The sequence below is a fragment of the Vicugna pacos genome, chromosome 10 (assembly GCF_048564905.1).
Source record: "Vicugna pacos chromosome 10, VicPac4, whole genome shotgun sequence".
In the NCBI taxonomy this organism is placed as follows: Eukaryota; Metazoa; Chordata; class Mammalia; order Artiodactyla; family Camelidae; genus Vicugna; species Vicugna pacos.
The window spans coordinates 64494820-64521501 of record NC_132996.1 but is presented as its reverse complement, the minus strand read 5'-3'; the positions used below and the strand labels follow the sequence as shown (position 1 = coordinate 64521501).

The 26682-nt window shown below is 38.9% G+C and overlaps 2 protein-coding genes across 2 annotated transcripts; one reads left to right on the top strand and one right to left on the bottom strand.

Annotated features, from left to right (window-relative positions):
- Positions 1-5873: 5873 nt before the first annotated feature.
- On the bottom strand, positions 5874-6913 carry LOC102530247 (olfactory receptor 5A1). Its single transcript, XM_006214902.2, has one exon. The coding sequence runs from the start codon at positions 6892-6894 to the stop codon at positions 5947-5949; it is 948 nt and encodes a 315-aa protein (XP_006214964.1). The 5' UTR covers positions 6895-6913; the 3' UTR covers positions 5874-5946.
- A 14358-nt stretch (positions 6914-21271) lies between these two features.
- Positions 21272-22283, top strand: LOC102530501 (olfactory receptor 5A2). Its single transcript, XM_006214903.3, has one exon. The coding sequence runs from the start codon at positions 21285-21287 to the stop codon at positions 22233-22235; it is 951 nt and encodes a 316-aa protein (XP_006214965.2). The 5' UTR covers positions 21272-21284; the 3' UTR covers positions 22236-22283.
- The last annotated feature ends 4399 nt before the right edge of the window (positions 22284-26682 follow it).

Sequence of the window (26682 nt, the reverse complement as noted above, 5' to 3'; positions counted from 1 at the left end):
CTTTTCTAGTGCCTGTTAACATCCACAGCTTTGGAGAGTAGACAAGGGATTTTCAAAGTCTATGGTTAGGGGTGCATTTGGGGAGCTGGTTCTCTCCATCCTTGCAGACGAATCATTACATTGAGTGTCTCTGTGAAGGAAAGATTTGCAAAATCCAAAATCCACAGCTTCATAAATTAATTGCTTTCTGGGGTGTAAGGGATTTATCCTCATTTAACTTTTCTAAAAGCAGAGGTAGTTAATCTCCAACCCAGTGGTCAGACCCTGAGATTCCCTAGGGTTAATCTAATTTGGGATTTTCCTTTGTGGTCAATGAGGAAAACACATAGGAGGGTCTGGAAGATACAACAAAGGATAAGTATCTGATCATTTAAAATCCTGCGCTCTTCACCTCCGAATAACCTGTTAGCATAGAGAATCCCATTGCTTCAATTGTTTGCCAAGTGTTGCAGTGGGCATTTTGCATATGTTAACATACTGAATCCTGCAAACAAACCACTTACAGATGATTTGATGGACACTAGCACTCATAAATTAAGGACACTTGGAATCACAGTCCTCAGATCATGAGCGCATACCCTCTACACAACACACAGGTGACATTTCCCTCAGGTGAGGGAGCACAAAATACACAGACTTTTCCTATAATCATCTAGTTTCATTTTATTTAATAAAAATTACTAAAAAAACCCATATAGTACTATTTAGGGCATGAGTGGAGAGTGTCTTTTCTAAGGAGGAATCGCACGCATATAAAAAGCAATAGAGGAGGGAATGGGACGGGGTGGTCAAAAGGTACAAGCATCCAGTTATAAGATAAATAAGTACAGGGAATGCAACATACTATATAATGACTGTAGTTAACACTGCTGTATGATGCATTTCAAAGCGGCTTAGAGAATAGATCCTAAAAGTTGTCATCATGCAAAACTCTACATTTTTTTCTTGTATCTATTTGAGATGATGGATTTAACTAAACTTATTGTGGTGATCATTTCACAGTATACATAAGTCAAGTCAATATATGCTGTACGTCTTAAACATACAGTGCTGTATGTCAGTTACATCTCAATAAAACTGAAACAAAAAGCAATGGAGGATGACAGACTCATAAAAATCTTATTGGTTAGAGGCACCATTAATATTTTGTATATAAATATAAAATTAAACCAAAATACAATTCATTTTATAATATTTTAAATTAAAATTTAATGGAAGATTTAATGAAGTAAATCAAATATTTAATATACATTTTAATTTAACATAAATGTAAAAATTTTAATGCACTTGCTTCATGAACAGAACATAGTTGTGGACTTTTATTAAAAAGCTAAAACAAACAGTGTAAAGGTAGAGAAGGTTGATTTTGTTTTTAAATTTTTAATATTACTTTTCTAATGGAGGTCCTGGGGATTGAACCTGGGACGTCCTACATGCTGAGCACATGCTCTACCACGGAGCTATACCCTCCCCCCAGAGAAGGCTGATTCTTGATTCATGTTATGACCAATGAAGGGAAAGAAAGGCATTTAGGTTAGAAAACAAGGTATGAATGTCAAGGGCTACAAGGATGTTTCAGTTTTTAGTATCATGTATAGCACTGAGATGAACATCCTTGGACATATATGCTACATTCTTAGCAGGACAAGAGCTAAGGCTTAAGCATGTACATTTAATGCTTTTTGATGCATGTTGCCAAACTGACCTTCAGAAAGATGGTACAATTTATATTTTCAACAATTGTACATGAGGCAGCCTATTTTCCCGTATCTTAGCATTCAGTAGCATTCAATATTATTGCTACTTTGAACATTTGCCTTTTTAATAGAAAAAATTTCTCACTGTTCCATTTTCATTTCTTTGACTCTTAGTACAGTTGAGTATTTTCTCATCAGATTATTAGCTGTTATTATCTTTTTTTGTGTGTGAATTTCTTGATTATAACTGTGCCCACTTTTTTCTATTGGTTTATCTTTTCCAAAATTTGTTGGTAAAGTGTGTGTGTGTGTGTTTAGAAAAGTTTAGAAAAATCTTTTCTATTCCAAGGCTACACATATATTTGTCTATATTTTCTAATTGCCATGAAGCATTTTAACTTTTTAAAAAGCATATAACTCTTCACTTACTTGCAACTTGCTTTATTTTGTGCAGTGCATGTGTATTTGAAGTCACTTTGAAATATTTTGAAACAAGGAAGGGTAAAAGGCAAAAACCTTTTAAACTTTGCTTAAGAACTTTATTTAAATGTGTTCTAGAAAGTGTTTCTGGCAAAACTGAGTTTGTATATATTTTATAAAATCACTTTATTAACCAAGTTGCCAGCCTCTAATTTCTGAGGAGAAAGAGCTAAATTTTAGAGATGGAAGACTTCTTAGAGAGAGAAAGCTGATCTTCGCAGAGTATTTTGTTCTGGAAACAGTGGATTCATGTGATGCAATGGTCTCTTTTTCCTTTCTCAATCATTAGAGGGGAAGGAGGCAGAAGAAACCTCAGGGTGGGCTCACACATGTCTTCAGGCACAAACCGGGTTAGATCTCTCAGGTTAGGGAAATGGGTGCTTTGATGTCAGATGAAGCAAGACCATTAAATCCAGAAATATGGTAATCTGCTTTTCACTGCAATTAACAATTCTTCATGGGTTTTAAATAAATTATGCCTAGAGCTAGGAAAGATGGAAAGCCATTGAGGTTTGATGTATAGGGTGTTTTGTTTGTATGAATACTCTGGTATTTGCTTTCTTTTTATCTATCTCTAACTGTTTATTATATCTGCAATGGAAAGTACTTATGTATTTTTGAATGTTATGATTAGCCATTTAATTAAAAGCTCCCTTACATTTATTTTTAGAGTACAGCAGATGGGAAAAGAGGTCTAACATTTTTCAGTCTCTATTATTGAAACAAATCTATAAAAAGCCTTGTTAGCCATATCCCAAAGCAATATATAAACACTGTGCTCAACAAAAGCCAGAATTAGTACGAACAGTGAAGAGTTCATTTGTTAAACATATTTATTATGTGTCTACTACGTGCCAGACACTGTCTTAGGTTCTGGAAGAACAGCAGTGAACAAGAGTCACTCTGAGTCCTTAAGGAAGTGATAGTCTAGTGTAAGCTACATAGTGAGAAGTTACAAACAGTAATGTTAGTGCATCAGCTGGGTAGATCATGATGGTTTGGGCTTGGGGAAGGGGTGGGCAGATCTTTATGGAGGAAGTGCTGTCTGAGCAGAGACATGAAGTATGAGAAGCCATCAGGTAAGAGTATGGATGGAGGGAAGAGGATACTTCTTGTGCAAAGAGCTTGAGGGAAAAAAGTCATGGGACAGCATGCTGCCCAGATCCCATAGTCCTGGGGCAGACGTAGTGAGGAGTGGAGGGTTGGAGAGATATAGTAAAAAAAGCAAAAGGGACTTTGAAGTGCCTGTTAAAAACTTTAACTTGGAGGCAATGGGAAACTCATGAATGTTCTTGAGAGCCGGCCTCACAGACTCAAATCAATAAAGTGACAACCAGTGTGAAAAGAGCTAAGTAGGCTGAACAGTTACCCCCCCCCCCCAAATGCCTATGTCCTAATTCCAAGAACCTGCAAATAGATTACCTCTCAGGCAAAAGGGACTTTTCAGATGTGAGTCATGAGCCTTGAAATGCGGAGATGACCCTAGATTGTCAGGGTGGGTCCAATCCAATCACAAGAGTCTTTCAAAGTAGAGAACGTTTCTCAGCTGAGAGTAGATGTGACATTGCTGGCTTTGAAGATGGAGGAAGGGGGCCGTGAACCCAGGAATGTGTTCTCTAGAAGCCGGAAAAGACAAGGAAATGGATTCTATCCTAGAGCCTCCAGAAAGCAACACAGCCCGGCTGATAACTTGCTTTCAGCCCAGTGAGACCCCTACTAAACTTCTAATCTTCAGAACTGTGAGACTGTGAGATATTAAATTTATATGGTTTTAAGCCACTTAGTTTGTGGTAATTAGTTACTGCAGTGATAGTGAACTCATAAGCTCAGAGTCTTTAGATGGAACTGTGCAGAGGCCACTGTATTTTGTTTCTATGCGAAGCTCTCTTACGAGGTCAGGTGGAGGATCTTTGGTATCTAAGCTGAGATGGGTTGGCAAATAAGGCAGATAAGGAAGAGCAAAGAGGTGTGTGTGTGTGTGTGTGTGTGTGTGTGTGTTTTAACTTAAAGAAGGAGAAGAAAGTAAAATGTGTTGATATCAAATAATTCACAGATTTCCTTTAAGGTAAACTCATTCCATAATTTTTATAAATTGAATCACTTCCTTTAGGAGAAAATTAATTTTACCTCATCAAACTTATTTATTTGGATTGGAATGTGTCGGTCTTCAAGCAGGTCAATTCAAAACTTCAAAGGAATAATCTAGCCTTCTGTCTCCTGCTCTGCTTGGTCAGTCTGTCCTCTCCATTAGATCTCACATCTGCAATAATCCCAAAGGCTTCCTCATATTATAGTTGTACAGCTGAGGAAACATAAAGATAGAAGTGTCCTGAGCATAGCATCCATCATCCATTCTGATTATCAGAAATTCCAATACACTAGGTAGGTTCTAATATTCATAAAGGTAATTGGTAAAGGAATTTCACAAAAAGGTACCCATTGGGTATTATTTGTATGGGTCATTTTAAGTTTGCTTGACCTTGAATGGGAATAAATTTAGGAGACTGAAGAACCCAAGAGACCTGAGACAGAGATCTTTTCTCCACTGTGCATCGTTTATGCTCTTCCAGATATGAAGGAAATAGTTAATCCATTTATATGAACACTGAAGTAAAGTAAAATCCATATCCGATGTCTAACTGAGGGAAAAGAACATAGCTACAAAGGAATGAGAGAGGGATTTATCAGCAGAAATGGTTGTCCTGGACAACTCCACTGTAAGTGTCCTCCATGAAGGAGTAATGGCAGCCTGGGATATTCCTCCCTGAGATAAGGACAAATAATATTTAATGTGAGGCGGCAAGGGATAATCCATTCAGGTAAAGAAACAAGGAGTAATAGGTTCAAATAGAAGAGAGCAAGAGGAACTCAGAGTGTGATGATCAAAAGGCACTCGGAGATGTGAACTGGAGTAAAGGAATGGCATGGTTGAAATCAGGGAGATAAAAAAAGTAGGCAGTTCAGGTGACAGAGACTGGGAAGAGAAGACTATTGATGTGATACCGTTGGTGTCAAGTTTTCCAGATCCTTCCAGGGGTGAGGTAGACATGGCAGCAAAGGGTAATGTCCTTCAGTATTTGTTTAACACATTATCCAGTAGCCATCATGGGAGTCCAACAGGGACAGCTTGGAGTGCTTAATGGAGTAGGCATCTGGTTGTGCAATTTACCTCAACTGCACATAGTGTATCTTTTTGAATTCTTCCATATGCTAGTAATAAGCTCTTTACACTTGGACAACTTCAGGGCTGTTTGTTGTTGAGTACGGAAAGCAGCATTTGGGTAGAGCATGGGCTCTGGAGTCAGGAAGACCTGGGTCTGAATGGGAGCTCTGCCCCTTACTTCCTGTATGACCCCAGGCATGTCAGTTTTCCTTGCTGGGGCCTTGTTTCCTCATTTGGAATATAGGGATAGTGCTATGTGCATCATAGCACTGCACGCAGTATTTACTTAAATAACTTTTGTGCCTGGTACATATTAAGCACCCAGTAAAAGGTGGTGGTTGTAATACCAATTGTGAGAATAGGTTATTCTGCGAAGTTTTTTTTGTTTTCGCTTTTTTCTGAAGTAATCTCTCCCTGCTTTCGACTATCCATGGTGGGAATCAGTAGACAGATGACCGTGAGGAATGGTGAGGGAATCCAGCAGGAGGAGCCTCCATTTTCAAAATGCACACAGAACATATCACTTACCTAAGCCAGAGGTGGAGGTAAATGCCTTGGTTCATTGAAGCCTCCAGGAGTTTGGAGAAATACGTTTTCAGTCACGAGCTAGGAAAACACTTTCTTTTTCTCCAACACCTTCCACAGGGCATCTTTGATCTCTTTGTTCCTCAAACTGTAAATGAGCGGGTTCAGCATGGGGATCACCAGTGAATAGAACACAGAGACCACCTTGTCTCTGCCAAGTGAGTAGCTGGAGCTGGGTCTTAGGTACATGAAAAGAGCTGTTCCAAACAAGAGAGTCACCACCATCAGATGTGAGGCACACGTGTTGAAGGCTTTCCTTCGGCCTTCCACTGAGTGAATCTTCAAGACGGCAGCCACTATGTAACAGTAGGAGATGAGGAGGATGAGGAATGATGTGCCCCCAACAGAGACCACCACAAGGAAACTCACCACCTGACTGAGGAAGGTGTCAGAGCAAGAAAGTGCCAGGACTGGTGGGAGGTCACAGAAGAAATGGTTGATGACATTGGGTCCACAGAAGTGGAGCTGAAAGATGGAGCTGGCCTGGACCAGGGAGCTCAGGAAGCCACCGACATAGGCCCCAACCACCATGCGTGTACAGAGGCCCTGGGACATGACCGCAGTGTAGAGCAGGGGGCTGGAGATGGCTGCGTATCGGTCGTATGCCATAGCAGTCAGGAGGAAGCATTCAGTTAGACCCATGCCAACAAAGAAAAAAAACTGAGCAGCACAGCCGAAGAATGATATGGTCTTCTGTTCCCGGAAGAAGTCGGTGAGCATCTTGGGAGCCACGGCGGAAGAGTAGCAAATGTCGATGAAGGACAGGTTGCTGAGGAAGAAGTACATCGGTGTGTATAGACGGATGTCGCCTCTGATCAGAAAAATGAGGGCCAGATTCCAGGTCAAAGTCACGAGATAGATGCCCAGGAAGATCACAAAGAGGGGGGCCTGGAGTTCCGGGTGGTCTGCAAATCCCAGGAAGATGAACATGGTCACTGACGAGCTGTTCCAGCTTTTAGTGGTGGACATGTTTCCCGTGCACCAGAAGGACAAGATGCAGACCTGGCATAATAATGATAACCCGCAGTACAGGTGATGTCAAGAAATAATTACTAAATGCGTGGGAGGGAGGGCAGTGTGTTATGGATGTTTACACCTTTATGCAAAGATACTCTCTTCCTCTCAGAAGGTAAATGTCTTAAATATTTGCTTTCTAAACGTAGGATAGTGTGGTTGATCTGAGCTTAAACTTTGGATTCAGACTCCCTGTGGTCAACTCCTGTCTCCACCCTTTAGTAGCTGTGTCACTTTGGATGAGATATCTAACATCTCTAGGCTTCAATCTTCTTATCTTTAAAAAGGGTGACAACACCTATTCACTTTTTAAGTTTTAAGAATTAAATAAGGCAAAGTGTATAAGGTGACTGACACATGGTAAGTCTGCAGTGAAAGTTATTATTCAGACAGTTTTGTGTGTCCCAGGTGAGTCACATTATGCCCTGAAATAATTATGTGTCTAATTTTATTTCAAGTTTCCGCATTGGAATGGAGAAACCAGCAGAGAGACTGGGTTCAGTCAGGTAGTTGTGAAATAATCAGTCAGGCATTTCGAATATTCTTAATCTATAGGATCAGGCCCGATCTGCATAGAAATGACTTCATTGTCGAATATTAGATCTGAGTATACCAATGTGGTTGCGGTTTCAAATTTGTCTTCAGTCTGAGCCATCAAAGCTTATTTATTAAGAATGTGGAGTCTGGATTTGGACTGCCTGGATTCAGTTCCCAGCTTTGTCACTTAATAGATGTGTGATCTTTGGAAGGTCGCTTGAACTCTCTATGACTCCCTGTGAAATTAGAGATAATAATAGCATTTTGTTCTTAGGATCTAGCTATCATATCTATCACCTCTATCAGTTAGCTGTCTGTCTGTCTGTCTGTCTGTCTGTCTCTATCTATCTATCTATCTATCTATCTATCTATCTATCTATCTATCTATCTACCTACCTACATAATTATCGATCATCTTCCCAACCTCCTTTAGGACATTCCTGGCCCACAGTAAGCACTCTACAAGTGTTTGTTGTTGCTATTGTTTAAAACCTAAATTACAAACTATCCTAAATCAAATTCGTAGAATTTTTGGTATATGAAGCATCTTTGATGATCAAGGACTGGATTCCATTCAATCTGCATCTGTAAGGATTCCCATCATCACCTCTCACGTCCACACTGAGTTTCAGTGCACGTAGCTCAGAGGAGAACTCTGCCGTCAGTAGCTCTCTGAAGCTGAGGGCCTGTCCCTGCAGGAGGCACTAGGAAGAGTGTGGTCAGAGGGCTTGGTGGCTCTTGGTGGATGACTCATAAACATTTGGAATATATCTTGATCCTTCTTCAGTTCTTGACCCCCAAATTGGGAAATCAACAAAATTAAGTGTCTTTTAAGCTATATTTTCAGCCTATTCTATCTACTTCTTAAAATAGAGTAAATCCAACAAATTTTACTTTATTTTTCAGAAAGAAAATGTTATTTTATGAATTTAAAGCAATATGTGAGAACTGTAAAATGATTTGATCAGCAGACAGCTGTGAAATATTAAGCCTAAAAATCATGTGCAGTTCCTGCTTGATGTACCAAAAAACCCTGAAACTGGAAGTTATGATGCTCCATCTCCTGAAATGAAGACTCTTAACATTTTGGTGTACCCCTTTCATGTGCAAGTATACGTGTATACGTGTGGGTGTTTGCATCATGGTAACATACTCTCTATAACTTACATATATGATAGAAACCATCCCAAGTTAGTAACTTGACGATTTGCAAAGTAACACTTTCTGTGTTTGTTTTGAATTTTTCTTGCTCAATTTAGACGCGCTATCTCAATTTAATATCCCCAGTTTTTCATAAATCAATCCATATTTACTCACTGCCAGTCAAGTTCTCTTTGACTTTCTTAACTTTCTTCTCCGAACTTGCACAGAGAGAGGCCCTTGGAATTGGGGCTCATCCCTTCCCTCTTAATAGCTTCTGCTACAGATTTTTCAGCATTAAAACCCTCAAATTTGGATAGTGAGACAACATGAACCTCGTTTTAGCTGTAACCATGCCATCATTTGTGCAGGGTTTAGGAGGTCTCTTACAATCCCAATCTTAGGAATATGGCTTTAAGTTTTATCCTATGTTCAGAGGTTACGTACCTGTTTGTGAAAGGTGTGGGGACTTCCTAGAATCAGGAGGAGATTCTTTCCCCTGGAAGAAAAGAAAAGGACTTGTAGCAAAATTTGGAGTAATCTGCTGCGGGCGTAGAGCCACGAGAAAGTGATCTAAGCAAAAAAGCTCTGCTGGAGCCCTCATCCCACTCTGTGCTGGTCAGCTATTTAATAAGGTAGGAACCCGAGGTCCGCGGCGTGGTCCAAGTTATATGGGGACACCTATTCAGGCAAGCAGAAAGGGGAGTGGGATCAGGTAGTAGTTATGATTCTGGACAGGCTTTAGGACAAGACTGGTTTTAATCTTGACTCTGCCACTTGCCAGTGGTGGGATGTTGGGCAACTCATTTAGCTGTTCTGAGTCTCAATTTCTCCATTTTCATAATGCGGATAACAGCAACTACTTAACAGAGTTGTTTGAGGATCTCTTAAGGTAATGTGTGAAATGTTCATGGGTTTGAGATGTGGTATTTGCTTAATACATTGGGACTGTGATTGCTATCAGCAATGAATATTCCTTAAAGAATTATTTATGGAACTCAGCTTTTTTTTGGGAAGCACTTCCTCATCATGTGATAGGTTAAATGTGCTTATCTTATGGAAATAAAGAGTTCACTGATGGACCACAGAGGTTTATAAAAAGTATCCAGGGGTAAAGTTGAAGAATTTAATAATCTGGGGGTTTGATGTGCCAGCTGGAAGTCTGTTCTGAATGTTACCACTAGGAGGGAAAATTTTCATATCTAAGAATGAAACGTCCCATCCCCAGGAGCAGACAGTGAAGCTGGGCAAGTTGAAACAAGAGGAAATGCTTCTCCAGGGTTTTATTCTCACATATGGATGCCCTGAATGTAATTCCAGAACTTTAACTGGAAGGTATCGTAAGGGTTGTGTGAAGCAGGTTACATGGCTGAACTCTGCTCACAAAGAGGTGCTTCTTCCCTTAAAAGAGGAAGGGAATCTCCATCATTCTTGCAGAAAACTCCAGGAGGCTCAGTTTGGTCTGAATCTGGACTCCCTATGATCCCATGGTATATGTGTAATCAACACCAGCCCTGTTTTACAGAGCTGAAGAAAGAGAGTTTGGGGGGACTGGATTCATAGATACTGGAGCTGCGTCTTTGTGAATAACACTAGCCTTCAAGGCTGTGTTGAAGATACAATGACACAGTAAAATTAAACACCTGGCACCTGGAAGACACTCAGGAATTGATGGGACCTGGTAGAGATGATTTATCACCCAAGTCATCTTTTATGACACAGCTTCAAGAAAGTGTTAAAATTTATAACCAAATATGCCTCATCTGAGCTTAACAGTTGCTGTTGGGGATGCAAGAAAAATGGAATCGTGACAAGGAAAACCTCAGCCAAACTGTGGTTTTCTGTGATTTTCCTGATTTCATGGTACCTCATGCTCTCACTGGGCAAGAGCCCAGTGCCTTTAAGGTCTTGCTCTTTTACGTCTATCAGCAGAACATACAAATGATTTCAAGTGAAATTCACAAATGAATTCAAATGAAATGTACAAATGAAGTCAAAAGGTGCCAAGACTTAAATCCAAGAATTAAGATTCAGATGGCAAAATTCAAGCCATCAGTCAGAAAAAAGAAGGATTTCAGACATTAGAGGTCTCTGCAGTATTTGGAAAATCTGCTATGTACAGTCTGCCTCAATTACAGCCCTTCCAAATTGCTTTCATATCACTTACTTGTAATTGGGGCCATGTTAAAGGGCACAGCAATTCCTTCAGAAATTTGACATCTTCTTGATTCTTTTCCTAGTTGCAAGATCTCACCATGGTTCAAGAGTCCATCAAAGGAGCAGTAAGGTAGAACCAAGATTGGGGCTGAATTTGGTGAAGGACAGGTAGAACTGAGAGGCATATGGGTAAAAACTGAAAGCCAGGGAACTCTTTTGTCATCTACACAGGTTTGTAGATCTAGGGTGCTCTATAAAATAACATTAATATGGATGTGAAACAAAAAGTAAAAGACGAATGACTGAACTCACCCTTCCCTCTTGTTCTGTCTGTCATCTAGCTGATGCATGTCTTGAGTTCTGCTTTGCAAGGCATATAATCATGCTTCAGTCCCCAAGGTACTAACAAGTTTGAAGAGCAAGCTTGAGGCTGGTTTGTTCACCAAAGATAAAAATATCCACTTGTCACATAGGATGTGTGTTTGTGGGTAGAAAAGTAGAGGGAAAAGATATCCAGGGAGAGGAGGGAGAAGATATAATCTTTACGAAGCTCCTCCAGTATCAACTAATATCTGCATTTGGGGTGATTTAGGAAATATTTAAAAGCTGGGGTTGGGGGTGAATTTGAGAATTTTCTTCTTTCTCCTTGGAGATGTTTTATTACACTTACCCTTGAGGGTCTTTTTTGTTTTTTTTTTTTTGAAAGGGAATGGAATGTATCACCTAAACTTCACAGATTTGTAGTTAATTGATCTCTGGGGTAGTATGGAGAACACATATTCATATAAATGCTCTGAAGACCATGCTTATTAAGCTCTATCCCAATGGCCAGTTCCTCTGATCCCGCAAGGCTAATCAAGATCTCTTCTGATTGTGCATGGTGAACAAACTCAGGATAGCAGTGGAACACGTAGGCTGAGATACAACTCAGTAGAAGAAAACAAGGTTGCATACATATTTGTACATGTGATGTGTATATACAGTGTTTACACTTACTCTTTTCCAGTCCTTCATAGAACCTCTTTGGCTTGAAGTATGTTAAAGAGTTGGAAACTCAATCTTATTATGCTCCTACTATGTGCTAAGCTATGTGCAAACTGTACTGGGTGGTTCATGTGTGTTAACTCACTAGATCCTTCAAAATTCCCCTTGAAGAGGAGGAAACTGAAATTTGGAGAAGCTAAATAAATTGCTAAAAATTTTATAGCTTGTAAAGTATTGGTTCCATATTTGAACCCATCAGAACGTGACATAAAACCCTGCATATGAATATATGATATATGCATATATTTTGGAACTCAGTTGCACATATATGTGTTGTTATGGTCAATCATACCCCTCAATTCATAAATCCATTCTCTTTCCACAGAAACCTACTATCTTCCTCCAGGAGAGAGACATTAGACACAGGGCTTTTCCCCCTAAACTTTTTCTTAACTTATTCTGATCAGAATGATGATGTAATATAAAGATGTAGGACTTTTATTTCAAGGAAGGCCATATCCAAATAAAAATTAATTTGAGACCAGACACCCAACCAAAGGGAAGCCATTAATTCACGTGTTTGTGGATGGAGGGAGAAAATAGAAAGTTTGATTCACCGTATTTCTGAAACTGAGACTTTTGAACTTTGATCTTCTAAAAATAGCTACAGTAAAGAGTGGAAGATTGCTCCTAGACCCATGGCCAATTAAGGGAAGAAAGTTACCTAACCAGGCAGGGAAGGAATAGCTAGTCACAGGATGCCCAATTCACTTGGCCCCTGCTTCTTTTAGCCCACAACTGATAAAAGGAGAGAGACTCCACTATAGCAAATGCCTAATTGCTTGTGTTAATAATAACCATGTTTTGGTGGAGCCATTTGTGACTGTCTCAAAGGGTGAGAGTCTATGAGTTCTAAAAAAGGTGGATCTGAGGTTTAGAAGGACCAAGAGAAATGCCTTTTTAACATAAGAGCACCAGTGAGCCGCGAGGAGTCAGCAGTGCCCAGAGGAGCTTGTAGAGCCTCACAAGGAGTCGAGAGGCAATCTGTCAGTGTCAAGCAGTTGTAAGGGAAACTCATGGTGATTTTCTCATCGGCGTTAACCAAGAGGGCAGTGGCCACAATGGCTCTAAGGCAATGGTCATATCCCTGTGCACAGGGTCCAGGTGCTGGCTATGATACCCTGTGGGTCAATGGTGATTCCTGTGTTTTTGAGTTAGTACCCCAAGGTTCATTCCCTTCCTTTCTGTATTCAAAAAAGGAAAAAAGGAATTTGATAATTGGGGGTCCCAAGGGCAGTTGGGTTCATCAAACTTTCCTTTAAGGTCTTGAAAATCACGTTGTCCTGTTCTTCCCATAAAACTGGCTTGAGGTTGTCACTGTTTACTAAAACGTACAGAGTTTTGCCTATGTTTCTTTAAACTTAGGTTTGGCCATGAGACAGAAGCTTGGCATCCAATTTCAGCAATAACCAAATAGCCCTGGCTATTATCACTTAGTTTTGGCTTCTGGGAAACTTAGGACACCATGAAGTCTATCTGGATCTAAGAGTAGCCCTTGTTCTGAGATAGCAGATGACCTAAATTTTGGGCAAATTGCAACTTCGGTGATCTTACGTCCCTTTGTGGCTGAAAGCGTTAGCAAGTGGATGCTGTCTTCCTGCAAGGAGGCTTGAGAAGGAGAGTACAGAAACAAATCATCCACACACTGTAACAAAGTAGAACCTCCAGGGAACTTCATGGCGTCTAGATCAGCCTTCAGGATACAGGAGAGAGAAAGACTCTCAGTAAAACCCCGAGAACATTGCTGAACGGGTGAATTGTTTTTCTTCCCAAGTAAGGGCAAAAAGCTATTGGCTAGCTTCATCAATCGAAGCACTATAGGATGCTCAGAATACATTAATTAGAGTAAACAATTTGCTTCTGGTGGGAATGGATGTTAGTAATGTATGATAGTAGGAAAAGCAGGGTGTTGAGCGATAGCAATGTTGTTTATTGCCCAGAGATCCTGGACAAACCTCCACTCTTGACTGTCAAATTTTTTCACTGGTAAAATGAGTGTTACAGGGACTGGTGCAAGGGATAATGAGGCCTTGAACCTTGTAATCTTCTAGTATGGGCTTCATGCCTTGAAGGACGTTTTTGCTTATAGGGTATTGATTAATTCTGAGAAAAGGCTTTGAAGAATCTATCTGAATCTTGATGGGAGGTGCACCGTGAATTTTGCCAACATCCATTGGAGATGTGCCCATAAGGAAGATGACAGTTGATTCAAAAGAGACAAATGATTAGTGTTTCCAGAATCAGTGCTACTATCCCAGATGGAAACAAATAAAAGATGTCAAAGGGTCATTTACCTTGTCTGATTGGTTACTTTGATGACTATCATTAAATTCTACAGTTATTTCCTCCTTTTGGGAGAAAGAATTTCGAGCATCATCCTTCTTTAGGGAGTCTCAGCCTAATAAATGGTGGGGTGGAGGAACTAAGGAGAAGAAGGTGTGTGTCTCTCAAAGGGCATAAAGGAAAGGAAATAGGTTCAGAGACAGGAATCTCTTGAGGTTCATGAAAGATCTTCATGGTTTTACTACCCCAAGGCAGTGGCTGCTTTATTTTTTTAATTTTTAAATTTTTATATTGAAGTATAGTCAATTTAGACTGTTGTGTTTGTTTCTGTTGTATAGCATAGTGATTCAGATGTCTGTATCTATATCTATATCTACATATATTCCTTTTTGTATTCTTTTCCATTATAAGCTATAACAAGATGTTGAATGTTGTTCCCCGTGCTATGCCATAAGACCTTGTTGTTTATCTATTTTATATAGTAGTTTGTATATGTTAATCCCAAACTGCCAATTTATCCCTCTCTCCATCTCCTCTCCTCACTTTGGTAACCATGTTTGTTTTCTATATCTGTGAGTCTGTTTCTGTTTTGTAAATAAGTTCATTTGTGTCATTTTTTTAAAGATTCCACACACAAATGACATCATGTGCTGTTTTCTTTCTCTTTCTGGCTTATTTCGTTTAGTATGACAATCTCCAGGTCCATCCATGTTGCTGCAAATGGTGTTATTTTATTCTTTTTCATTCCAGAGTAGTATTCCGTTCCATCTATCTATCTATCTATCTATCTATCTATCTATCTATCTATCTTCTTTATCCAGTCAGAACTTCTTTATCCAGTCATCTGTTGATGGACATTTAGGTTGTTTCCATGTTTTGGCTATTGTAAACAGTGCTGCTATGAACATTGGGGTGAATGTATCTTTTTGAATTAGAGTTTCCTCAGGGTTGCTTTATAGTAGTGAGGTTGAGCACCAAGAATGTGGCTCTGGTGTCAGTTAGAACTTGATAAGATACATCCCCAATCTGGAGACACGTTTTTCCAAGCTAATTAAGAGGGAGGATTGGGAAGAGGCATGGCAATTCCTTGGAGCTTCAGCGTTGAGAATTGGAAGGATGTTAGAAAGATTGGTTAAAGGACTGGATATACATAAAGAGCTTAAATTTATAACAACATTTGCTCCCAATGTCCTAGAAGGGTTTTGGTTTCATTTAGGAGCCTTCATCTGCTGGAGTTAAAGACTGAGAATTTTGGCAGTCTTCCTTCGAGATGACTCATCTAGAGGATGAGAAAGCTGGTTTGCCAGATTAACCAAATCTGGAGTGGATGTATTTTCCCATTCCATCCATTTACTAGAAGGGAAAGGTTCTGGTTCAGCTCATTAGTAACCACAGAGTTAAAAGCTACCTGGGTGGAATTGATACCTGAAGGAAGACCAGAGTTTTCTTTAAAAATAATCTGACATTGATTGTAATAGTCATGCACAGGTTCATATTTTTATGTGCAAGCTGGATTTCATTCCAATCAACAGGTTGTTAATTAAAATTTTTGCTTCAACTTTCATTGTATCAATGGTTAAGGACATTTAAATTTTATTTTCAAACCAACACATAATTTCCCAATGATTCCTTTTGAGTTTGTCTTCAAAGAGTGTCTAATTATTTTTTAATTCAAGTGTTTTCCGGAAGTATAATGTTCACATGGTTCGTAAATAGTGTCCACAATAATATTAAGCTCAGAACAATAAAAAAAGACATAGGTGATTGTTTACAAAAAAATCACTATGCCAAAATTTTCTAAAAATGAGTCTAAAAACTATATCCAATGTTGCAAGTTTGAAATAAAACTTTAATTCAATATACTTACCCTGGTTAACAAGAATAAATCATATGGAAACTAACAAAAAAAACCATGTCCAAATTAGTTGGCATTTTACACAAAACATAATTAGCTGATATTTAATTAAAACATATATAGTTAACTGGGAACAATAATAATATAGATTACCATGCATTTCTAATAAATCGGTACAAGAATATTATAGCTGAAAGTGTTTCTTCTGAGAATAATGGGAATTTAAAAATCAAAATTATAACCTGTCCCATGTAACTAGTTCTTATATAATGGTTTTCATAGATGTTGTATATCATCTGATCCTCACGTAACCAGACGATACTGATACAGTTTTGGTGCATCTCACAGGTGAAGAAGAGCTTATATGAGATCAGCTGAAGTTCACAAAGCCACACAGATGAAAATAGACAGGATTCAAACCTATGCCGTGAGTTAACATTGCCAATTTTTTTAAACCTATGATGCCCGTTCTTCTAGACTCTCCTTCCTTATGTCATGATGCTTCTTTTTGAGAAGTAAAAAAAATCTGATTTGTTTACAGTGGTACTGTGAATGTGAATTTGCAACTTACCTGTTCTCAATTGCATCATCCTTATCAAAATATATTTATTAGTATTATTCACTATTTACAATATGGTCGGTAAGTTGCCCATCACCCTGGTTTCCCTTCTCTCCTCTGCTTTCTTTCCCAGAATTGAACTGCATGATAGTATTGAGTTCAGGTTCTTGAGGAGCTCTTGTTACAGTGCTAAGAGTGTGATGGGCATGTAATGTGTTTGAGGAAGATCAAAAGCTGAGTTCTCATGTGGATTTCAGTCCTCAGTCATCTTTTAAAACTGACCCTACAATTTAGGCATACTTCCACCAGGTGGCAGCAACATTCCGTAGAGGGGGTCTAACCTAGTAGGCATCTGTGAAAATAATGGTTTTTTAAAAATACAGTTATCTGAGTTGTAACCATGCTATTTGGGTGATTAAGGTCTTCTACTTTAGCTTTTTTTGTTTCAGAATGAAAAACTGATGTCCAGAGAGGTCAAGAGCCTAATCTACCACTGTAGGATGGGAACTGGAACTTAGTTTCTGTAACTTCTAGCTTAGGACTTTTCTCTTGCAAATATGTATATTTAAAGGATCTCTAAAACCTCTAAATGTACTTTAATCTTATACTTTATTTTGGAATGCTTGGTGAAAAGACTTTGAATCTGTGTAAGGTTAATGTGTTTACTCATCGCCCTTGGAAGGAATACAAACTGAGATAATTTTCAAACTCTAATTTGAGAATCAAGATTGTGTTTTAATTCCAAATACCTCTGGATTTTTCTCTAGGCTTTACCTTGAAGCAATTAAAGTAACCTTAATAAAATAGGTATGCTAAAATGTTAAACAAACATGAAAGAAAATCATAATTTTAGGAGAAGTTGTCAGCAAACAAACTTAAGATGCATAGAATCATAGTGAGATAAATTTTGGGTTGAATTTCAGAGAAATGTCTCTTAAATATTTGTAATTTTATATGGAGTTTATTTGCTTTTGTACTTTTTGATGTTTACTTGAATGGCTTTAAATTCTTAAATTTAATCATATTTGAAATTTGATATTTGAAAGTAATGCTATGAAGCGTTTATGGTTATATCCAGGTGAGTTAAATAAGGTAACTATTTTTATAGAATAAGTTGACAGATGCATTGAGTGTCCTCCCTCTACATTTTCCTGTCCAATGCAGACATTGCTAATTTATAATTTGCTTTTTATTCTTGAGCTTCTCAGTATGACTTTGTAGATAATCATTATCACTATAATCAGAGTTGGCACGACAGATGGCTTCTATTAGCATTCTATCAGCCTTCTCTAATCCCCTCAAAATGTATAGAGCATAATGAGGGGGTTATCTTCTAAGTTATCCCAGATCTTAATTCAGTATCAAAACTCATTCAAAATTAGTTGGGCTTGATTCTCTCAGACTGAGGATCTCCTGGACCAGTTTATCCCCAAGCCTAGGGAAGAATGCTTCTCTTGATAAGAACTTCTTGCCTTCTCTCCTTTGCAGTCTATTTTGGGAGTCATTTATTTTTTCTTTCAGCCATCTCCATTGCTAAATTTCTTCCTCTGAATTCACCTATTACCATGTGTGTCAAGAATCTCAGTAATTATGTTCCTTCATATAGAAGATATTTCTGTCAGTTAATTTTTATTTTCAGACTAAAGATTGCTAACTTGATCGCCATGAAACAGATTAACTCCTTCTGTGTAAACTTTATTTCCATAGAAAAAGTTTCAAAAAACAGGAAATCATTGTCTCAAAATTTCAGACTTTCAGAGTTGAGAGGGGTCTTTAGAGAGTGAAGCCCAGCAGGGGTGGGGAGATGCTACTGACTCATCTGTAGAGACACATCCAGGTCTTGGCAATACTGGGCACAGCACCCACCACATTAAAGAGTCAAGGAAGGAACTGTTTTCATTACGATGAAAATGAGTCACAGTAAAAAGTCAGATAGAAAGGAAAGAGCTCTTGTTCATGACCCTAGAGACAGTGAATGATGTTGTTAGTTAACGTTCATTGAGTGGTTTTTTTCACTAGGCTCTATGCTAAGGCTTTCTTATTCACGTCTCATTTCAGGATCACGACAACCTGTTTGAGATAAGTATTATTACACCAGCTTTACAAGTAAGGAAATCGATATGTAAGAGATTTAAAAACTCGGTACATGTTTATATGAACAAAATGACAGAGCTAGAATTCAAACCCAACTCTCTCAGTTGGAAATTCATGTTTTTAAACACCATATTTTAGTACAAAGTTTGGCCTGTTTGTGTGTGGTTTACTGCCAGCGAAGGGTCTCTTAAAGTGGAAGGCTGCCCATCCACACAAAAGGAAGTCTTCCTGGACCTAGATCTGGGAAGGCTCACGGAGAATAAGGCAGAGGGCTGTAAATAAGACTCTGGCGTGGGTTGCTGGCCCTGTTCCCCATCACCCCAGAGAACAATCAGCGCTCAGAAAAATGTTTGTCTGTAATGACTGCTGGGCTTTTCCTTTGGACCCAGGAGTGAGCGACAAGGCAGCCACATGGAGGGCGAGCATGGCTACCCCTCCCCATTACAATAATGAACTCTCAGAGGCCATTTGAGACTTGGTAATAAAGGGGGTCTAGAAGCAGACATTACTATTTCTGTGAGGCCAAAGTATACAAAAAATTTGATGGAACCAGAAACCAGACATGGAGCAGCGGGAAACACAGATGAATTAAAATTTCCAAAGATGTTGTTGGAGCAAAGCAACCAATAATTCTTCTCCTCTAGCATCAGAACTCAGGACACTTCTGCATGAAATAATTCAGTAAGTTTGGCTTCTTTCCTCCCACATCATTCATCAAACAAATGACAATTATAAATGTACAGCCTTTGCCATATTTTATCTGTAAAAGGGGCAGAGTACCTCTACCCACTTCCAGAGAGGGTTAAATGAGTTAATATTAATCAAGTCCTTAGAACAGTGCCTGGTACTCAATAAACCCTTATAAGTGTTTGTGATTTTATTACATATTACATAGTATATAATTAGCATTGAGCACTCATTGTAAGCCAAACACTCTGCTAAGTTCTGTGGATAAGCAGTGAAGAAAATTCATTCAATAAACAAATATTTACTGTGCCAACATCACAGACACTCTTCTAGGGACTCAGGATAGATAAATAAACAGAACACATAAAACACCCCGCCTGCCTTTGAGTAGCTTACATTCTGGTAGGGAAGATTTCGCTAAGATGAGAAACACCAAACTCATCCAATTTCCTCTTTGGTGGGATTAATAGATTGACGTCATAGTGGAGAGTTGTCTTGGCTCTTCTTGGTTTTGGCTGATCCATCAGTGACTGATTGTGGGGAGATTTAAAATGTTTAGAAAACACAAAGCTAGGAGGACTATTTATTTGAACAACTTTATAGACAGATCTTTAACATATATTAAATGGCATATATTTAAGATGTACAATTTGTTGTTTTTTATATATGTGCATATGTTGTGAAAAATCACAATCAAGGTAAATAACTTATCTATCACCTCTACATAGTTACCTGTGTGTGTGTGTGTATTGAGAAGATTTAAGATCTATCTTCTTAGAAAACTTTCAAGTATACAATAATGTTAACTATTGTCACCATGATGTTCAATAGATCTCCAGAACTTATTTATCCTGAGTAACTGGAACTTTGCACCCTTTAACCAACATCTCCCCTCCTCTTCCCCACCTCATCCGAGCTCCTGGTAACCACCATTCTACTGTCGGCTTTTGTAAGTTTGACTTTTTAAGATTCCACGTACAAGTGAGATCATGTGGAATTTGTTCTTCTGTGTCTGGCTTATTTCACTTTGCATAATGTCTTTTGTGTTCATCCATATTGTTGCAAAAGACAAGATTTTCTTCTTTATCATGGTGAATAATATTCCATTATTTATCTATCTATCTATCTACCATCTATTTCAAATTTTCTTTATCCATTCATCCATCAATGGACATTAAGTTGTTTCCATATCTTGACTATTGTGAATTATAATGAACATGGTTAGTCCAAATTTTAATCTTTTAATGCATTTTATGCAGTGACTTATATAAAAACTTATTATATAATTAGAAAAATTCTAAGCATGTATGCATATGTGTAATATATATATATATATATATATATATATATATATAAATAAAAACATATATTTTCCCCCTTTAGTTTTACTACCTAAAAGAATAGGCTGTTTTTATTATGGGTTGAATTTTCTCCCTCAAAATGGAATATGTAAAATATTATACCCCGTTGTATTTAGCTCCTTAAAAAAAACCAGCCCCTTTTTTGTATTCTTATACCAAAGATATGTAAAAGATAAGACATTCCTAACTTTATTGTTAACTTGAGCTTACATTTTCAAGTCTGGACATCTAAAAAGCCATAAAAGACCCAAGTCCAAGGAGCCTTGAGACTCATCTGATTCAACCCTCCTATTTTTCAGTTCAGGAAATGAGAATCCCATGAAGTGAAATGACTTCTTCACAGCCCCCAGGGAGTTAGGAGTGGAGCTGTGGACAAAATTCAGATTACTGGCTCCTAGTCATTCTCTGTTCTATCAGACTAATTCTCTTCCAGTCAACAAATTATATAGCATACGGTTTTACAGTGCCAAGAGATTATCGCAGGTTGCCTTCCTCCGAGAAGACCTTGCCTAGCAGGTGGCTAAACTTGGTGTTAACTGTATGATCTTCTAGGAAATACCCACTCATCTAATAACAAAGTCTAACTGGTCACAGGATTGCTTCTTCCCCTTGTGCAGGAAGCAAGTCTATGGCTGAAGGCAGGAACAACACAAGTGTGACAAAATTCATCCTCCTGGGATTTTCAGATCATCCTCGAATGAAGATTTTCCTTTTTGTTTTATTTCTGGGGATTTATCTCCTGACACTAGCCTGGAACCTGAGCCTCATCGCCCTCATCAGGATGGACTCTCACCTGCACATGCCCATGTACTTCTTCCTCAGTAACCTGTCCTTCCTGGATATCTGCTATGTGTCCTCCACAACACCCAAGATGCTCTCTGACATCATCACAGAGCAGAAAACCATTTCCTTTGTTGGCTGTGCCACGCAGTACTTTGTCTTCTGTGGAATGGGGTTGACAGAATGCTTTCTTTTGGCAGCCATGGCGTATGACCGGTATGCTGCAATCTGCAACCCATTGCTCTACACAGCCCTCATATCCCATTCACTTTGTTTGAAGATGGTGGCTGGGGCCTATGCAGGTGGATTCCTCAGTGCTTTGGTAGAAACCTACTCTGTCTATCAGCATGATTTCTGTGGGCCCAACACGATCAACCACTTCTTCTGTGACCTTCCTCCGGTCCTGGTTCTGTCATGCTCTGATACCTTCACCAGCCAGGTGGTGAACTTCCTCGTGGGTGCTGTTGTTGGGGTGGCATCTGTCCTTGTGATCCTCATCTCCTATGGTTACATTGTTGCTGCTGTGCTGAGTATCAGCTCAGCTAAAGGTAGGACCAAGGCCTTCAGTACCTGCGCCTCTCACCTGACTGCTGTGACCCTCTTCTACGGTTCGGGTCTCTTTGTGTACATGCGACCTAGTTCCAGCTACTCCCTGGACCAGGACAAGGTGGCATCCATATTCTATGCTCTGGTGATCCCGATGGTGAATCCCATCGTCTACAGTCTGAGGAATACGGAGATTAAAGATGCCATGAGGAAAGGTGTGAAAAGGGATTGTTTGCTTTCTCGTGGGCATTGATTTTTCTGACCCTGGTATAATGGTTACGGTGAAGCTGTGAGCTGGGTCACTTGTTCAGCCTTCCATGTCATGCACAACAATTTGTGCTGACCAGGCTTTTTTTTTTTTTTCAAATATTCCCTTAACCAGTTTCCAATTGGTTATGGGAAAACAGTTTGGCCATTATTAGTTTCTAGAATGAATAGCATTGCATAGATTGAGATTATAAATGCTCCTTTTAGCAGAAACTTCACCATGACTAAGACTGACTAACCTGGAGCATGACAATAAGAGTTTGTGTCTGTAGGAGGAAAATATTGAAAAAAATGTTAGTCCAGCATTCGGGGTGGAGATTCTTAAGGTAGGTCAGGAATATACAGCATTATAATCTAAAAAGGGGCATACTTTTTCTAAAACAGTTGCCTTTCCTTCTAATGAGGTTATATTATAATTTATCACCATCTGAGCCAAAGAAATAGAAGACATTTTCTTAGTTTGGTAGAAAAGTTGACCTCCGTAATAGCTTTGACACATTGGAAAGTGAGTTTGCAAAGACTGGTTAAGAGTATTTGTTAAGTATTCTTAAGTCATCAGACCTGTAATTATTAACCTCATCTCTGCCATTTTGCAAGTATGTGGCCTTAGGTAAGTTATTTACAAGCTCCATTTTTCTCATGTGTAAAAATGAGAATAATACTTCTATCTACCTCATGATTAATGCAACAATTAATTGAGGGTATGCATGAAAAAGGGCTTAGCCTAGTGCTTGGTATATTTTATATTTAATAAATACTAGCTCATTTTATCAGTCAATTAGTCAATATCATTAGACAGTTTTATATAAATCAGGAAAAATCCAGGTTAATGTGTTAAAAAGAGACAGAGGAAATAACTTCATAGTGTCTACTCAAATTGGGATGTAATAGCATGCCTATAACGTCTCACCCCTGCTCTTTCTTTTGCATTCAGGAAGCAGTCCTTAGGGAAACAGAAATAACTCAGATTCATAGAAGTGGCCACGTGTAGAAATGCTACCATTGTCCTAAGTCTGTCAGCTACCTGGACACATTGCCTTTTCCTTATTGCCATTTTTCTTCCATCTTTCTTCATGTGTGCTCCAGTTCACTGAACTCCTATCCTTCAACTTACCTTTGGTAGCTAATCTTAAATTCCCCTAATGCCAGGAGTCGTTGGAAAAATGAATGAATGAATGAATAAATAAGCCTCATGCTTTGGATTTATGTGGACTATCACTGGTCTATTATTATATCTATTTTTTTTTTTGATGAGCAAAGACTCTGACTATAAGGTCTTTATAAGAATCTCTTTTGTTTGGCCACATATAGGTTTGCTACTTATGGAAATTTTCTCTTTTCATTGAGAAGATATAAGGCGTTTTTGCAGGTTGCTCAGCTACCCAGGAGAAAGTAATGCTCATTCAATAATTATCCTGCAATCTAGTGCTTAAGATGGGGATTGGTACAAAGCCCGAATAAAGCAAAAATGATCCGGGGCTTCTAATCAGCCACAGGTTAAATAAAACTTCCCAAACAAGCGCATTTATTATGGAGCATATGAACAGGCATGCATTAAGCAGAATATTTTTGGCACTAAAAGAATCAGGTAATTTATAGTCATTTGAAACAGGACAGGGTACAGCTGTCTCCAGGGGGTGGCTAGCTAGCTGGGGACGAATTCACTTTGGTAAAATTACCACAATTCTGGGCATGGTGCTCATTTCGCGACCTCTGAGAATCTTTTCCAGATGGACAAAAGCTAACCAAGTTCAGCATAGCTAGCTGCAGAAGCCGGAATGCCGTTTTTAGTTTTCAGTGAAGAACAAAGCCGCCAAGCTTTTACTTGTGCCAGTGGCACAATTCTTCGTCCTGTTGAAGAAACCACATGGAAAGGCAAGTTATGATCAAAAGTCTATTTGGAAAGAAAGGAATCAAAGCAAAGTGGATGATGTGTGTCAGCACCTGAGATGTCCGGACACGGGGTACAGACAGGCTGAGCCCCTGCTCCAGGGCACTACTAAGTTTTCTCTGCAAGCATTCATTTCCCTCTCTTCTAAGTGACCATTTTTCTTTTTAATCAATATATTATTTACAGATTGATTAATTGACAGGTTTTCCTTCTTTTGATACAGGAAATATTTTGTCTCTAAAATGCCTCTTTTATACATTTTAATTATGTATTATGACTTGTTTTATGGTTTCATTTTTAGCATCTTCAGAAACCTGATTATTGTCCACCTACATTCCCCTAATTTTTTGGGTGGGTATATATGATCACACACACACACACACTCATTCACACACTCCCCAATTAGTGACTGATGCATTAAGTGAGCTCTGATGAGATTTTAAACTTTTTTCTAAAGATTAATGGTCTCATGTTTCTAGTCTTAAATCTAGGCAAACCTAGAACTTGCCTATTCTGATCATTCACACAATTAAGGAAACATTTCCATTTCACTTCCCTGTGTCCAGATAACTGATTTGAGTCTCCCTGACCTACAACTGGGCAGGGAGAGTCTGACTGTCTTGCATGGAAAGAGAGAAACCACGTATCCCAGCGTTGTCCCATTAGCTTGATCAACAACTACCTTCCCTGAACTCTTGGTGTGTCTCCTTGTCATAACATCTCTTAAGTGACTGGGGAAGAAACACCAACTGCTTGTATCAGACCTTTGCTGCCTTTATTCTGTCCTCACTCTTCATGCTTCCCACTCCCTTTCTAATGCTGGCCAAAATCTCCTATGAGCAATGCTGCTTATGGATCTGCCCAGGGGCAAGTAAAGAAATAGTCAGTGGGCTGTTGCAGTCATGGCTTGGAACTGTTATAAACGGGATGTGCCAGCATCTTCCATCAGTGTTGCCAGACTAGATGGCTGACACCATCTGGTAGGAAGACATGCAGACCACACACTTTGGTGGGACCACAGTCTAGAAATAAATCAGGCATCTGGGATCCAGGGAGACCTCATGGAAGAACAGAGGTTTCATCTCTCTCAGAGCAAAGCTCTCCTGAGGGAGAATCACGATACCAGGTTAGATTTATTCAACATAAATAGCAAAGCTGGCGTCTGTAAAGGGTTTTGTTGATATTGTGTGGTATATTCATGTTATTCTAATAAACCTCTTATGCAATGGGAGGCTGGGTTGTTTTCATCTTAAGAAATCCTTAAGGAGCAAGACTGATCCATATGGACCCGAGGAAAGAAGTGCTTATATCAAACACACACAGAAACACATAGTTCATTTTCTAACAACTATAAGCTGAAGAAGTAACCTGGCAGGGGTCATCTCACCCTTCAGCTTGACCCCCAGTCTAGAATACAACTGGAAATGAGACTCTGTCTGGGGTTGAGATGCAGCTGGGAGCTGTCCTGGAGCCTAATCAAGAAAAGGTGGATTCTGAGAAGTCCTGCATTTCCACACACCTCCCAGTCCAATTTTCCCTCTATTTCCTGTTATACATACTATTTATAATTTGCTGTATTATCTGCATTATCTGTTTGGATGACACTTTTTTTTTCTTATAGTCTCTCTCTTTTCTTTTTTTCCACCAGAAGGCAAAGCAAATATTCCTTCTCTGTTTAACATTTTTGGTGTCTGTGGCTTTCAGATCTCTGAAGGTTCTGGGATTGTTTCTTATCATAGATGCCATCCCTGATAGTTTTTCAACAGAAGACCATACACGAGATTTTCCTGCTTCAGCCAATTAACATCTTTGATGAAGATGCTAGCCTTCTTTATTCATTTGATTCAGTTTTACTGGACAATTACAGCTGGGTGTAACTCGCTGTTACTTCCTTATCCTTTTTTTCTCCTTTTGGTATTTAGTATGTGTCCTTTTTAAAAATTTTCTTTTTCTTTTTTTTTCTTTTTTTTTTTTAATTTTTTTTTTGAGGGGGAAGGTAATTAGGTTTATTTATTTACTTTTTTTTTGATGGAGGTACTGGGGATTGAACCCAGGACCTCATACATGCTAGGCTAGCACTCTCCCACTGAGCTACAGCCTCCCCCCCAAAATTTTATTTTTAATTGAAGTGTATTTGACATATAATACGGTGTTACTTTTATTTTTTAATTGAAGTATAGTCAGTTACAATGTGTCAATTTCTGGTGTACAGCATGTCGCAGTCATGCATATACATAAATTTATTTTCATATTCTTTTTCATTGTGAGATTGCCACAAATTCAAGTGAGGCTTAGAATAAAGCAACATTTAAAAAGAACAGAATTGAGGGTGGGTAGAGCACATGCTTACCATGAATGAGATCCTGGGTTCAATTCCCAGTACTTCCATTAAAAAAAAAAGCAGGCAAGGGTGCTCTGAGGATTTTGATTTCAAGACGGTATTTCCCCTTTTCCTCACAAATACCTTAGGGGAAATTGAAATAACAATCGGAGGGGAAACTTCTAAGGCCCTTGTAGACATGGTGGGGTGACATTATCTGTT